This window comes from Cornus florida, unplaced genomic scaffold, assembly GCF_030987335.1.
Source record: "Cornus florida cultivar Cherokee Brave unplaced genomic scaffold, ASM3098733v1 CherokeeBrave_3.0.0_Hap2_Chr11, whole genome shotgun sequence".
Taxonomy (NCBI): Eukaryota; Viridiplantae; Streptophyta; class Magnoliopsida; order Cornales; family Cornaceae; genus Cornus; species Cornus florida.
In genome coordinates this window covers 41,449,951-41,466,015 of record NW_026775581.1, presented here as the reverse complement: position 1 = coordinate 41,466,015, position 16,065 = coordinate 41,449,951, and the positions used below count along the sequence as shown (strand labels likewise).

Here is a 16,065-nt window from a genome sequence, read left to right as displayed (position 1 = left end):
GGACTTTTTCGGCTCGGTTATTCAGGTGGTGATTTTTAAGTCTTTTGTTGCCTCGTCCGTGCTAGAGTCGGAGACTGTTTGCTTTCGCCGTGCTGTTTTTTGGGCTCGAGAGTTTAATTTTTCGGTGGTATGCTTCGAATCGGATTCTAAGCTAGTAGTGGATGCCATTGAAGGGGTTAGTTATACAGATGTTTCGAATGCTTCTCAGGTATCTGAGATCTGGAAGGAGCTTTAGTTTCTTTTTGGGTTCTCCATTTCGCATGTTAGAAGGCAGGGCAATCGGGTGGCGAATGCTCTTGCTCGGCTCTCAAAGAGTGGTATGAATGCGGATTTGATGCTCCGGTCGCTTCCGCCACCAATTTTTAAACTTGCAGAGTTGGATATTATGAATGATGCTTGTTAATGTTGTTGTTTCCTGTGGGTTGGTGTTGCCAAAAAAAAAAAAAAAAAAGATGGTTCACATTCTAAGAGACTGTAAGTGGGTGTGTGCCATGAAAGGTTCACATTCAAATTTTGTTTTTTTTATTACGTGTTAGGTAGTGATTGTTCGGGACTATAAAATAATTTCTCCAAGCAAGCACTAACCGTGGAGTTTCGTAGAGCAATCCTAGGTGCTGTAAAAGAATATGGGACGGTTGGGAGGTAAAAGTCACACAGAAACAAGCAATTAAAAAGAAAACAATTACACAGAATCAACGAAAGATATGCGTGGATCGGCAAAATGATTTTGCCTACTTTCACAGATTGCACCGAAAAAAATTCACTATGAATAAGTTAGAAGATTGTAATGAAGAACACTCTTTCTTTGAATCTCTCTCTTGTTGCTCTCTCTTGTGACCACCCTCTTTATAAAGTGCGCACATTTTTTTTTTTTTTTTGCATACCATAGGGTTGGTACAAAAGTCTAAGCCTTTTGGAAAGAGAAAAACGGATTAAAAAAAAACTAATTTTCAAATATATCAAACAAGAGCAATCGGTCCCAAAAAGTGCCACCAATGGCATCCTACACAACTTCACCAACCGAGAAAGTTGGACCGGTCCGTAAAAGTGTAATCAATTGCACTTCTCGAAACTCTCGTTGTGACACAACTGAGACCTGTCGTACTTTCCATAATAGCATTCCGGATAAGTGATTCAGGCTCCACAATCTCAATAATCTCTCACTTAGAGACCAAAGCACTAATAAATCCATTCCAACAATTATAGGTACATATTAGTGCATGTCGATGTTCTCATCTTTATCTTCAAGTTTCTCCACAGTTACTCTCTTAGTTAACATATCTACCAAATTCTTCTTACCAAGTATCTTATCAAGTGTCAACACTCCATCTTCGAAAAGCAATTCAATGAAGAGATAACAAAGTCCTATATGAGGCTACCATTCGGAAGAAGTGAGTAACCACTTTTAAGACCTTTATACTTGAATTCGAAATCCTGATAACTAAACCAGTAGCCGCCTCCTAACCCTTGGTGCAGTAATATACATGTAAATCCCAAATTTTGAATTGAAAATAGTGGGAAAATATATAATGTCATAAATTTCAGGATCCAATGTTCTTCTTAAGCTTCTTTTTCCTGGCAAACTTTATCTTAATTTTATGTGCTTCCATTTTGAGGCAAAGGTACTATGTTGGCATGTGATTGGATATGCTCCGAAGCTTGCGATGCCTGCATCAGATAGATTTATTACTCATTATTCTGTTAACATTGAAAGAATAATTTAGGCAAAAGTGCAAAAAACCCCTTGAACTATCCAATTTTTTGCAAATACCCCCCTTAACTAGGCAAAGTGTGCAAATACCCCCCTGGAAGTCACTGGATCAGCTTTCTGGCAACTGTTGATTTGAAATGACCGAAATGACCTTACTTATTAAATTATATAAAAAAAATAATAAAAAAAAAACTAATTGTGAAATGCCAATTTTACCCTACTAAATTAAGTTGCCCTAAAATCTCATTTAGTTGATTATGTTAGAGAGAGAGACACACAGAGAGTTAGAGAGCAATGGAGGCGCAGATACGAACTTAGGGTTTCATACTGTGGGTGGAAGACTTTGATCGTATTCTTGTTCTGTTCAATTGTGCGCGACATCGTGTTGTTGTTCTCTTCAATTGTGCGTTACATCGTGTGGTATTTCCTGTTGGGTCTGTCATTTTCACGAACTTTGATTCGATTTTACAAGTTCTCCAAATTTGTAAGTTTAGATTTTGTTCTATGTCTTTATGTCGATTTTAAATGAATCTTATTTTTCATGTTGTATGTTAATGGTTCTATTTTTGGGTTAATTAGTACTAATCGAATATTTAATTTATAGGGTTTTTGAAAATCTATTTTGACCTAGTATAAAATTCTCTTTTTTGTATATATAATACACATGCATGCAATTTTTTAGAACTTGGGAAATGTTTGGTGTAGGCTTTATGTTGATTAAAGAAGATAGACCCCACTGACAATAGAGTTTATAGTTAATGACAGTGGTCCATGTCCTTTTTGTTTTTTACTTTTATGTCTTCGTATAGTGATACACAATGGTTCATGTCTTGTGTTTGATGTCAGTTTATTTTCTACATCATTTTTAGACTGATGTCTTGTGGGAAATGTTTGATGTCTTGTGGTCCATGTCTTGTGTTTGATGTCAGTTTGTTTCCATGTGATCATTACTGCATTTATCTTCATATGCTCCGTTACTGCATATTTAATAACAGTGAAAAAAAAATACTCTATTACTCCATTAGGGTTTATGCATATTGTTATTTTATTGCTTAGATATAGGTATTGTTATTTGCTTAATTTTTTATTTTTTGTGCTTAGGGATTGTCTTTTGATTATTTTTTTCTTTTTTGTACTTAGGGTTTATGTATATTGTTATTTTATTGCTTAGGGATTGTTATTTGCTTAATTTTTTATTTCCTGTGCTTAGGGATTTTCATTTAATTATTATTTCATTTTTTGTGCTTGGGGTTTGTACAAATTGTTATTTTATTGTTTAGATATTGTGATTTGCTTAATTTTTTTATTTTTTGTGCTTAGGGATTGTCATTTGATTATTATTATTATTATTATTATTTTTTTTTTTTTTTTTTTTTTTTTTTTTTTTTTTTTTTTTTTTTTTGTGCTTAGAGTTTATGCAAATTGTTTTTTTATTGCTTGGGTATTTTTATTTGCTTAAATTTTTATTTTTTGTGCTTAGGGATTCTCATTTGATTAATTTTCTATTTTTTGTGATTAGGGTTTGTGCATATTGTTACTTTATTGGTTAAGGATTAGTATTTGTTGAATTTTTTCTTCACCATGACTTATGTGTTTTGGTTTGCTTGATTGAACAGACAATGAATACTACCAGGTTGATTACACTGGAAGTACATTTTGGAGGTAATTTCCAATACACACCACTTAAGTCATATATTGGTGGTGAGGTAGACCTACTTGACAATGTTGATGTGGATTTTTTATCACTTTTTCATCTAAAAGAGGTGGCTAACAGGCTTAGGTTTGAAAAAAATTATGAGTTGTATTATAGGAATCCAATGGTGGAAAGTGATGAAGGAGTTAAGAAAATTGAAAAAGATGAAGATGTATTGGAATGTATAAATGCTCATAACAAGTTCAGGTTGATGAAAATCTTTATAATTTCAAAAGGCAGTGTTGAGGGTGAAAATGCTGAAAATGTAGAGGAAAGTTATGAGTGTATGGAGGATGGAGTACAACCTGAAGTTGACATGCATGATGATGATTGTAATTGGGATGATGAAATACTATAATGGGCAACTCAGACTGAAAATGAGCTGAATGATGAATTAGAGCATGAATATGCTACTGTGGATGCTAATGTGGATGCTGATGTGGTTGATGTGGATGCTGATGTGGTTGAAGATGTGAATACTGATGAGGTTGAAGATGTGAATGTTGGTGTAGATGAAGATGTGAATGTTGATGTAAATGAAGATGTGAATGGCGATGTGGATGAAGATGTGAATACTCATGTGGATGAAGATGTGAATGGTGGCATGGGTCAATACTCAGATATTGAATCCATATATTCACCAAGTGATGAGTTGGAAAGCTTATGCAGATCATCCTCCGAAGAAGATGGTAGTGACAGTGAAGTGGATATGGTTCTAAGAAGGCATAAATTTAGGAATAATGTCATAGAACTTGGCAATAAATTTTCTTCATCTGAAGCATTTAAAGTGGCCTTAAGGGATGATGCTTTTAAAAGAAAGTATGATATTAGGTTTGTAAAGAATGAAGGGAATAGAGTTACTGCTACATGTTCAAAAAATTGTGGCTGGAGAATTCATGTATCATTTAACTCAGAGGATGGCAGCTTCCAAATAAAGACTTTTAACTCAAAACATACTTGCAGTTACAACAAGCTTAATAGTCAAGCATCAGCCAGTTATTTGGTAGCCAAATACATGGACACAATTAGGGATGAACCCACATGGAAACCAAATGCAATGAAGAAGGCAGTTTTAAGAGATTTGGATGTTAATGTTTCCAAATACAAGGTTTATAGGGCAAAAAAGAAGGCTAGATTACACATTGATGGTGACCATGGACTACAATTCTAAAGGGCTAGAGATTACTGCCAACTCATTCAAACCACCAATCCTGGTAGTATTGCAATGACTACTGTTGATAGACCAACACTTGATGACCCTGCCAGATTTGAAGGGCTATTTGTTTGCTTTGAAGCAATGAAAAGAGGTTTCTTGGAAGGATGTAGGCCATTCATTGGATTGGATGGTTGCTTCTTGAAGGGTCCTTACAAAGGGCAGTTATTAAGTGCAATTGGCAAGGACGGAGACAATGAATATTTCCTATAGCCATAGGTGTGGTTAGATCTAAAACAAAACAATCATAGGAATGGTTTTTAAACCAACTAGAAAGTGCTTTGGGTCCTCTAAACAGATTTACATTTATGTCCGATAGACAAAAGGTAAAAATGTTTAAATAATTTATTTTATGTCATTTATTTTACATTTATGAACTTTTTATATTAATATTTTCTTTATTGTTGGTTAACAGGGTTTAGTTGAAATCTTTGAAAACAAGCTGCATGGCACTTACCACAGATTTTGTGCGAAACATATGTATGAGAATTTTAAGAAGAAGTTTAAGGGTGCGAAGTTGAGGGATGAGATACGGAATGCAGCACGTGCTTTGACTAAAGATACATTTAAGCATCACATGCATCTCATAAGTCAAATTGATAAGGAAGACCATGAGTGGCTGTCAAAGGTGCCAGCTAGGTTATGGTCAAGGTCTAGGTTTAATGATAATTCAAGATGTGATTTGCTTGTTAATAACCTTTATGAGACTTGAAATGACAACATTGGTGATGCTAGGGATAAGCCATTAATTACTATGTTGGAGTGGATTAGAGGGTACTCGATGTATCGGTTTCAATCGAAAAGGGAATGGATTCAAACCCAAAAGGGGTTGTTGTGCCCTACAATTGCTGACAAATTGACCAAGCTAATGAATGATTCAAGGCATTGCACTATAAAGAAAGCATGTGATGATATATATGAAGTTTGCTATAAGGGGTTAGTGATGCTCTTAATTTGGCAAACAGAACATGTAGTTGTAGGGAATGGGATGTAAGGGGTATACCATGTATGCATGCCATTACATGTATAATTGACCAAAGGGGTAATCCTAAAGACTTTGTTGATAGTTGTTATCATAGGGAGACATACTTGAGGACATATACACCTGTTATTTTCCCTATGCCTCTTAGGCAAATGACACGTGAAGTTGCCACTGATCCCATACACCCACCAATAGTTAAGCCATCTGGCAGACCTAAAAAGGCAAGAAAAAAGGCTGTTGGTGAAGTGAACAACAAAAATGGTGCAGTTAGCAGAAAAAAAAAAAAACAACTACTCAACGGCAGAAAGTGTGGGGGCAAAAAGACACAATGGCAGAACTTACAAAGCTACTGAAGTAACACCTCAAGCTGCCAAATAAGGTACACCAGGTAGACCTAGACTGCCAGTTACTTCTGGGCTACCTGGTGGACTGCTAGACACTGATGGACTTGCATCAATAATGGCAAGAGGTATTGCAACTACAAGAAAAACTGTAAGAGGAAGAGGCATTAGAAGAGGAAGAGGGGCTGCAGGTGGTATGGGAGAGGTTGGCACTACAAGTGGAGGGACTACAAGTGATATGGGAAGAGGCATTGGAAGGGGAAGAGGGGCTGCAAATGGTATTGGAGAGGTTAGCACTACAAGTGGAGGGACTGCTAGTGGTATGGGAGAGGTTGGCACTGTAAGTGGAGGGATTACAAGTGGTATGGGAAGAGGCATTAGAAGGGAAAGAGGGGCTGCAAGAACAAATGCAAGGCAACTACAAGAGGTTATTGTTTTAAACCATCATAATCAATTAATTTGAATGTTTACTGTCATATTACTATTTTTAATATTTTATCATTTTGTTTCATAGGTGATGACAATACAATCAAGATATGAGAATTTGTTGAATAATTTGTCTCAACCATCATCATCAATTGATTTCAATGTCTTGTGGAGTAGTCAAGCATCCTCATCATCTAGGTATGTGAGAGTTTTTTTAAAAAAAAACTCTGGAGCAATCAAGAACAGTTTATAAATGTCTTTGATGATTTTACTTTTTCTTTTTTTTTTTCATTTTTTTTTTTTTTCACAGGCCCACTACAATTAACCCAGTAGTTTAAGGAAATTTGGTGGTTTTCTGCTTTTTGGAGTTCATGGTACAGCTTTTTGTAAGTTTTGGTGCACAGATATTGGTTTTCATCTTTTGGTATGTTGATGGTGCACAAATGTGGTTTAGATTTTTTTAGTTTGTTGGTGCACAGATATGGTTTACATTTTTTTGGTATGTTGGTGGTGCACAGATGTTTGGTTTTTTGAAATGTTGGTGCACATATGTTGTTTGGTTATTTAGAATGTTGGTGCACAGATTGTAGTTTTGATTTTTGGGAATGTTGACGCAGAACTTAAGATTTTGTATGGTTATGGCTGATACTACTATAATTTATATGGTTATGGTTATGGCTATGTTTTTTTGTATGTTGGTGGTGCATAGATTTTGTTTTTGTATGGTTATGGTTATGTATTTTGCTATGTTCTGCACTTAATTTATTTTTGTATATTTTTTGCTATGTTGGTGCAACTGGTATGTTGGTGCTGTAAAGATTACCCCAGATTATAATTTTTTTTGTATTGTTATCACCTATTTTGCTATGTTGGTGCAACTGGAATGTTGGTGCAACACAGTATATTATATAAAAAAAATAATACATTAATTAATTATAAAGTCCATTACAATTATATTATACTAAATAACCACACAATAACCATTACAATAGCACATGCTATAAATCTCAACATGAAAACAACCAAATTTGTGATTACATGATTCCCAATATTGCTTTGCATAGGTGGTGCACCCACAAAGTTGATACTCCCATCAATAGGCAGTGTTTCATCTTCTAAATGGTTCTCATAACCAGTTCCCATAGCAATTTGGCCTCTAAAAGATGATATGGTTCTCATAGCCAGTTCTCTTCTATATGGTTCCAGTTCTCAGGATCCACCCATCTATGGAACCCACAAGACATCATGGGATACCTTCCACATCCATAGAACCTCCGACCTAGATTATTTTGTGTAGTGGCTCTTCTCAAAGGAGATTTTACTCCACAATAGTAATACAATACATTGTTTGATGGCTCCATATCAGTACTACAATACATATTGCAAGCACGTAAATAATTTAAAAAAAAAAAAAATTAGTATTAACTACTAAACACTACTATGCATCTGAAGGAAAAAAACTAACACAAAAAAAGTAATATATATGTATTATAATTATATATATATATATATATATATATATATATATATATATATTCAAATCTAATATATATGTATTATAAATAAATTTAATTGCATAAGAAAACTCACCTTTGCCAAAACCCCTTCCAGTTCGTTGCAGAGAGAGAATGAGTACACAATTTGGCAAAATGACATACAATGGGGTTATATAGGCCACAAGGCTATAATGGTCACAAAAGGGCATTTTCGGCATTATAATACTTTGAATAGGCGCGTGGCATTACACACGCCTGAAAAGCTGATTCGGTGACTTCCAGGGGGGTATTTGCACACTTTGGTAGTTAAGGGGGGTATTTGCAAAAAATTAGATAGTTCAGGGGGTTTTTTGCAGTTTTGCCAATAATTTACTTAACAATGTTTGGAGCCAAACATTCTCAATGCTAGGTTTACTATCCTAGAACTGAGTTTATTTGCATACTATGATTATCAATTAATCTGAAGATACTAACCTATTTATGCCAGTTAGTTTGAAAAACAATTAACAATAAGGGTGCATTTTAGTAACGTTTTCGTTTTCTGTTTTCGCAGTCTTAACAAAGCAGAAATATGATTTTGTTTTCTTGACTGAAAATAGAAAACAGAAATAATGTTTATTAACACTTATTGTTGCCATAAATTTGAAAACATAAAACAATGATTGTGTTTAATATTACAACATATTTGTTACAAATTGTACATAATATTCTTAAAAAATTTTATTTTATTTTATTTTTTTCATTTCTATTTTATTATTATTTTTTTTTTCATGGCAAGAATTTTAGGAGTTAGTGATTAGAGGGGAGGGTAGATGACTTGAACACGAACTTTTGGACACAGAGAGCAACCCAACCACTTAGGTATGACACTTACTTCCATTAATATCAAAAAGTCATAAATTTAAAAAATCTAATTTAAAATTATAAATCTTAAAAATACCTGTACATCATAAGTTCAAAATTAAATATACCAAGACAAAAACATTCTAACCAATTATGTATATAAATACATGTATATGCATGATGTATACATTTATTATGTGATATATAATATATTTAGCATATGATAATTTATTATGAATAAAAAATATTAAATAATATATCTTATATGTAATAAAATATATATTGTGTTATAATATTGTAAATTAATTATAATTTAATATTTACATATAATATAATATAGATATGATATATAATAATATAAAATATCTACTACTTAATAATTTAATAACATTATATTCTATATCAAAAATTGTTTTGTCACAAAAAATCATTTACATTACTATTTAATATATAATATATTAAAATATATTTTTATCAAATAAAAAATAATATACAATATTTAATTTATTCTATATTTAAAATATATATTTTTATTAAAATTTAATATGCAACTTAGTATATAACACAAATAATATGAATTTTATTTGAAATGAATAGTGCCTGTGCACTAATATTTGTGAAAACGTTTCTTTACTACAGTACCAAAAATATAAGAAATATCATTTTGATGTTTTCTCTTTTCTTTACAAAAATTGAAAACATTTTCTGTTATAAAAAAATAAAAACATTTTATTGAACGCGATTTTTGTTTTCATTTTGCCTTTTTAGAGATTGATAACAGAAAACAAGAAACGTTTCTCGTTACTAAACGCAACCTAAAATAACTGTTTGGAGCAGGCAACCAGCTATCATTTCATACCAGATGCCTCGAATGCCAAGCTTGAATTTGTAACCAAGCAAGGCACCTAAAGGAAGGCCAAAAATGTAGTAGCACCCGGTGTTTATCAGTGCAACTGAAAACTGCCAAGCTACACCTATGGCAACCCCTACAATAACTTCAACGGTAAATGCTTAGATTTGAGACGAAAATGGCTACACTAGTTAGTTTCCACTACTCTATATACTTTCAATTTATCAACAATTTAAAAATTATTACAAGAGATCGAGTTACCATGAAGAACCGGTTGGATACTGTTGAGGAGAATGGTTGCTGATAGAAAATAACTAGCTTTGATGTCGTTTATGACCTCGGGTTTTTCTATAATTGGCCGTCCAGCTCCAAGTTCATTGGAAACTCGGACACTGCAAGAAAGTTAGGAATTTGTTAGTGAAATAGTAACACTTTCAAGTATAATTATGTGTCCTATACGTTCAAGGGAAAAATAAAAAATAAAAAAAACTCCTGCTATACAAAAATGTGGAAAAAACACCCTTATTAAATATTAAGTACTTATAAATCCCTATACTATCAATCTTTTGAGGAAAATGACCCCCCAATCATCAATTTTGACCATTTTTTGTATTAAAACCCCACAATGCCCTTAAAATTAAACTTTTTTTCACTGCCCTTTTAACTCTGATTATGAAAGTACAAATTTGCCCAACTCTTATAAAATTATTCCTTACTTCACTGCTTAATATAAAAATATACGTGCTTGTTGTGTCTTTATATATAGATAACACACATATATAGAGAAACAAATATATATATATATATATATATATATATATATATATATGCACAGTGTGTGTATATGCAGACTCTATCTCCTTCTCTTCCATTTCTCTCTCTCTCTACATACTCATCGTATTTTTTTTTTTTAATATATATAATATATCTTTGTCGTAAGAATTATTGTGTTCATCTTCAAATTTTCTTATGTTTAGCCCCTCCTCCCCACCTACTTTGCAATTCTAGCTCCGCCCTTGTCTGTACCTAAGTCTCTACCGAAAAAAATCAGTTGTGTTAGCGGTGATTGTAGCACAGGGAAGCGAGAAGTAGGACATGGACAACTTTGTAAACAGTGCCTTTGCCGATTCGACTGATTCGCTCCAGTTTCGTGAAACCCATCTATGACGATGACGATGATGATGAGGCAAAGGTGGGAAGAGAAATGGAAAGTGCAGCTAGGGACTAAACCTTTTGGGTAATAGGTAGGTTTAGGTCCGGTTGCTGCCGTTTTGGCCGATTGTTGTCAATTGTGGCAGTGGCAGATGGCGGTGGTTTAATGGGTGTCATGAGTCCTAATATCTTGGTTAGCCATGGGAGGATAGAGGGTGGTGCGGGGACACGTGAGAGTAGAGGTGGGTAGAGAGAGAAAGTGGGAACGAGGGTAATTTAGGTATTTTATTTTATCAAGTAATAGAAAGGAGGTTTTTGAGCAATTTTTACATATATTTAATCAGAAAGCAATAAACCCAAACCTTAGGGAGTGTCAAAGCATTTAACCCAAATACTCCCTCTGTCCCAATTTATATGTCGCTTTTAGGGGTAGGAATTTTTAAGGGAACATGTGGGACATGCTTTGTCTCCTTGAAAAAGTACTAATTTGTCCTTATATTCAAGTTTGAAATTTTAAACTCCAAGCACATATATGAAAAGATGTAAAATATATTGTTTGAAAAAGGAAAGTGGACAACTCTTTTGGGACAGACCAAAAAAGAAAACATAACATCTTTTTTGGAATAGAGGGAGCATTTTTTCTTCTAAAAAAACCCCTTTGCCGAGGCTGGCCCATTAACTATGTGCCTATATATCGACATCTAATTTGGAAAGTATTACATAATACCCCATAAATTAAATTCTTGCTTCGTCCTTATTATAAATATATTGAATGAAAAATATTATCAATCAACATTTATAAATTTGTATTTATTATCTTCGTTTTAAATAAAAAAAAACATATTATTATTAAAGGTTGCCTTCACTATAAAAATTCTGATAAAAAATAATTAAAAAATTAAATTTCACTTAAAGAATTAGGGGTGGCTTGGGTATGAATAACCCGAGCAATTCGAGTCCCATCTAAAAATTTTAAGAGTGTGAACAAGGTATCTGAGATTATGAGATTGAGATTGAGATTGAGTTTTTAAATCTCAGAGCTCTAAATTTATTTTAGGGGATAAATATTTTACTGACCGGCAAACCCGAATAACACAAAATTCAAGAAAAGTTAAGAATTTATATTCTTATGACTTCATTTTTAAAAATATAAACTAAGATTATGTTTGAATAATTAATTTTTGTAATGGTATAACATTATTGGTTGTAATTAACTACGTTGTGACACAATTGCTTTGAAAGTTTGAAGTAAAATTATAATAACTAATATTAAGTTAAATTTAAAGAGTATAAAATTTTGAATCCTTTCTAAATTCTAATATGAAGAACAGTATTAGATTCCTCAAGTTTGAGTGGTTTTATTTTAGGTTAAATGTATATAGTTTCAGTATTTTATACATTACTTTTAACACACTTTCTTTTCTTCTTCTTCTTCTTTTTTATTTTTTATTTTTTATTTTTTTTATTTTTTTAGGAGTGAAACCAAGGACGAAACCAATAAAATTATGCAGACGGAGAGGGCAACAGTGGATTTTATTTAGTAATTTCAGTGAGGGTAATAATAAAATTTTATAAGTATATATATTAAAATAAAAATAATAATAAGTATATAATATTAAAAAAAAAATAATGCCCACTGGAATATTCATTAGGTTTTTGTCGGAGTGAAACAAGACCATCCTTCATTATATATATCAAGCACGTGAATGTTCATTGAAGTATATTGCAGCATGTTAATTTTTATTTTCCATAAGAAAATATTGAGGTTTCAAGTCTCCTGAGTCGTGAAAGCAAAGTGGAGTTTTAAAAAATACAAATAAAAACTTTTTTTACGAAAAAGGAAAATTATTTCACGCGCCAAAAGTAATAATAAATCAACCACCTTTTCCAAAAATCTTGCATATAATAAAATGACATGGGTTGGTGGGTATGTATGGCCCCATCTCCAAGGTCACATAATATTTTTTTATTCGGGGTCGCTATCATGTTTGAGCGTGTTTTTGATTTCACGCTTCGTATTCTTCGGATGGATTTTTATCACCGTTCTTACCATGTGACTTAATTTGATTACTTTTTACTCTCAAAGGTAATACCAGCAAAAAATTATAGTAGTACAGTAGTGTAATCGGACCGGACCCAATAAAAATCAGAATCAACTTGTCGTAATGCATGACGTGATTTCAAAACTAACTTTAAAAAAGTCAAAAAAAAGTTGCATTGGTTTTGGCTTTATATATATATATATATATATCAATACCCAATAACCTAGTAAAATGGCAGAGGCCCATTAATATATATCACGTCCATCTTTCTGAGCCATGTCAACCGTCGCCGTCGGCGACGGCGCACACATCCTCGTCTACCCTTATCCTGCGCCGGGTCACATTATACCCCTCCTCGACCTCACCCGTCTGTTACTCACCCGCGGCGGCCTCACCGTCACCGTTTTGGTCACACCCGAACACCTTCCTTTACTCCAACCTCTCCTTTCCACCCACCCCTCCACTTCCCTCCAACCCCTCCTCCTTTCTCATCCCCCAAACAGCCCCAATTCCAGTGGGCTCGTCGCTAAAGTGCGCGCCGCGGGCGAACTTTATCACCCCATCCTTCAGTGGTTTCGATCCCACCCTAACCCCCCTGTGGCCATCGTATCTGATTTCTTCCTCGGCTGGACCACCAACCTAGCCCGCGAACTCGGCGTGCCACGTGTCGTTTTCTGGGCATCCGGTGCTTTTGCTGCGTCGGTTCTTGATTTCCTGTGGCGCCACCTACCGAGAAATGATGAACCTCATGACGACGACAACTTGATCCGTCTAGCAAATGTTCCGAATTCCCCAGAATACCCCTGGTGGCAAATTCAACCTTATTATCGCCAATACACAAAAGGAGATCCAGATTTCGAATTTTTCAGGAGCAACATTTTGGCCAACATGGAGAGTTGGGGAATTGTATTTAATTCGTTCACCCAGTTGGAACGAGTTTACATTGATCATGTCAAGAAAGAACTGCTGGGAAACCAACGTGTCTGGGCTGTGGGACCCTTATTGCCTCCTGATGATGATGCAGTGGGCCTTGCTACACGTGGCGGACCGGTCAATGTGCCACCTCATGAGGTGATGACGTGGCTTGATGGAAAGGCTGACCAGTCAGTTGTCTACGTGTGCTTCGGAAGTCGGGGCAAGCTGACAAGTAAGCAAACGAAAGCATTGGTGGATGCTATCGAGCACAGTGGGGTGCATTTTATTTGGGCTGTCAAGGCAACAGATAAAGGACACGTGGCTGATGATGATACTAGTGCAATTCTTGATGAATTTGAAGATCGTGTGGGATCTAGCGGTTTTATCTTCAGAGGATGGGCCCCACAAGTGGCGATACTGAGACATCGAGCTGTGGGAGCGTTCGTGACTCACTGTGGGTGGAACTCAGTGTTGGAGGGACTGGCGGCTGGGGTGATGATGCTGACGTGGCCGATGGGGGCCGACCAGTTCACAAACGCTAAATTGTTGGTTGACCAGATTGGTGTGGCGGCTCGAGCTTGTCACGGTGGAGCTCAGTCTGTTCCCGACTCAACTGAGTTGGCTCGGTTGTTGGCCGAGTCAGTGAGTGAAACAGGGCCTAAGAGAGCACAAGTCCTGCAGTTTCGTGATGAGGCTTTGAAGGCAGTCACAGGAGGCAGTTCAAGCATAGATTTGAAGGATTTTCTCAACCAACTCAGTGAGCTTCAAAAGCAAAAGACTTGTGATTAATTCAATTGCGAACTAGGATCCTCTAAATTAAATCTTCTTTACATTATCCTAAGTTGAATTGTTATGATTTTAAAATGTGTCATTTCACCAAAATCTAGGGCTGACAATGCTCCACATAATTTAATAATAAAAAGGCTTGAAACGACAATGTTTTAAGGAAGAAAAACTAAACGCTAATCTCTTCACCTTTCATTGTCTTCCCTCTATTTTAATTCATTTTTGATGTTTAAACCTAAACTCTGCTCTTTCTAATCTCCTCTCACTGAATATAAAGTTAAGTCGTTCACTTTTTCTTATTTTTTTATTTCTTTATTATCTAAATCAATGAGATAATTGTGTTTATTTAAATATATGATTTGTTGATTACAGCAAGCTGATAACTGCATTTGATTCTGGCTAAGTGCAAGTTATTCATTCTAAATTGAAAAATGGGGCTTAAACTCACCGATGATCACCACAAATTTGCAAACTTCACCACCAATTCTATATCAATCCCAATTTACTTCAATTCCTCCAAAATTTTGAGAGCATATATGCAGACATATATAATAAACACAAAGGGAAAAGATTTGTAACAATGAAGAACCCATTAGTTTCAGGCATAAGAGACCCAAACCAAAAAAAAAAAAAAATAATAATAATAATAATAATAATAATAGAGTTGAAAAAGTTTTAACATACGTTAACGACGTTTCTCTGTTATTGGTTAAACGACTTTAGTTTTTATTTTTAATTTGTTGATGTGGTACATTATGAGTCATAGATCTACGACAAAGGCCACATGTCAAAGTTTCTAAGATTCAACTTAGGATAATGTAGATGAGTTTTAATTTAGAGGATCATAGTCCTCCAATTGCAGGGGAGCTAACTCACTGACGTTTCTACAATTTAACAAACTGTCTCATGCCTTTTAATTTTCCTCCAATATTAGTTGTATATTTTTCAATATTTAGCTCTCTCAAAATAGTTGTCATGTTTCAAAACTCAATGCAATATATTTTGTAGGGTTAATTTGACTGACATCCTCTTAGGTTTGACCAAATATCATTCTCAAACATCTTTAGAAAATAACTATCACTCAAGTTACAAACTTTTGCTCAGCTTTTACTCATATCCCAACTATTAGTTGAACAGTTCTGACACGATACAAAATGACTTAAATACCATTTGTCTTTGTCAAAAGAATCAAAACAACTCTTTATCCTTAACAATTGGATTAAAATATTAAAATATCCCTATTTTTTTTTTTGTAAATTTACAAATTATATGTATGCACACGTGTATATACACACACACACACAGAGACATATATACTCCTCTCTCTCTCCACCACCATACCTCGATCTCTTTCTCCACCACCACCACCATCACCGTTCCTCTCCCTTCCCACCACCACCTATAACCCAACCACCAAAATTAAAACAGAGTAATTTTTGCTAAAATTTATTATCCGTCTTCGAGATGCTAACACACATAGAGCCTCAAGCACAAGTTAAATAACCAAATCAAGAATGATATCTATCTTGCCATAAGTGGATATCTGTGTATGGTGCACGATGAACTTCAACGGTTGGCTTGGTTGAGGAAGATGTCATCAGGGCCGCCGGAGTTG

The 16,065-nt window shown here is 34.5% G+C and overlaps 1 protein-coding gene across 1 annotated transcript; it reads left to right on the top strand.

The window, feature by feature from the left end:
- Window positions 1-12,981: 12,981 nt before the first annotated feature.
- On the top strand, window positions 12,982-14,749 carry LOC132285580 (UDP-glycosyltransferase 89B2-like). The gene has a single exon (XM_059787771.1). It carries the CDS (start codon window positions 13,026-13,028, stop codon window positions 14,451-14,453), a length of 1,428 nt encoding a protein of 475 aa, XP_059643754.1. The 5' UTR covers window positions 12,982-13,025; the 3' UTR covers window positions 14,454-14,749.
- Window positions 14,750-16,065: the final 1,316 nt, after the last annotated feature.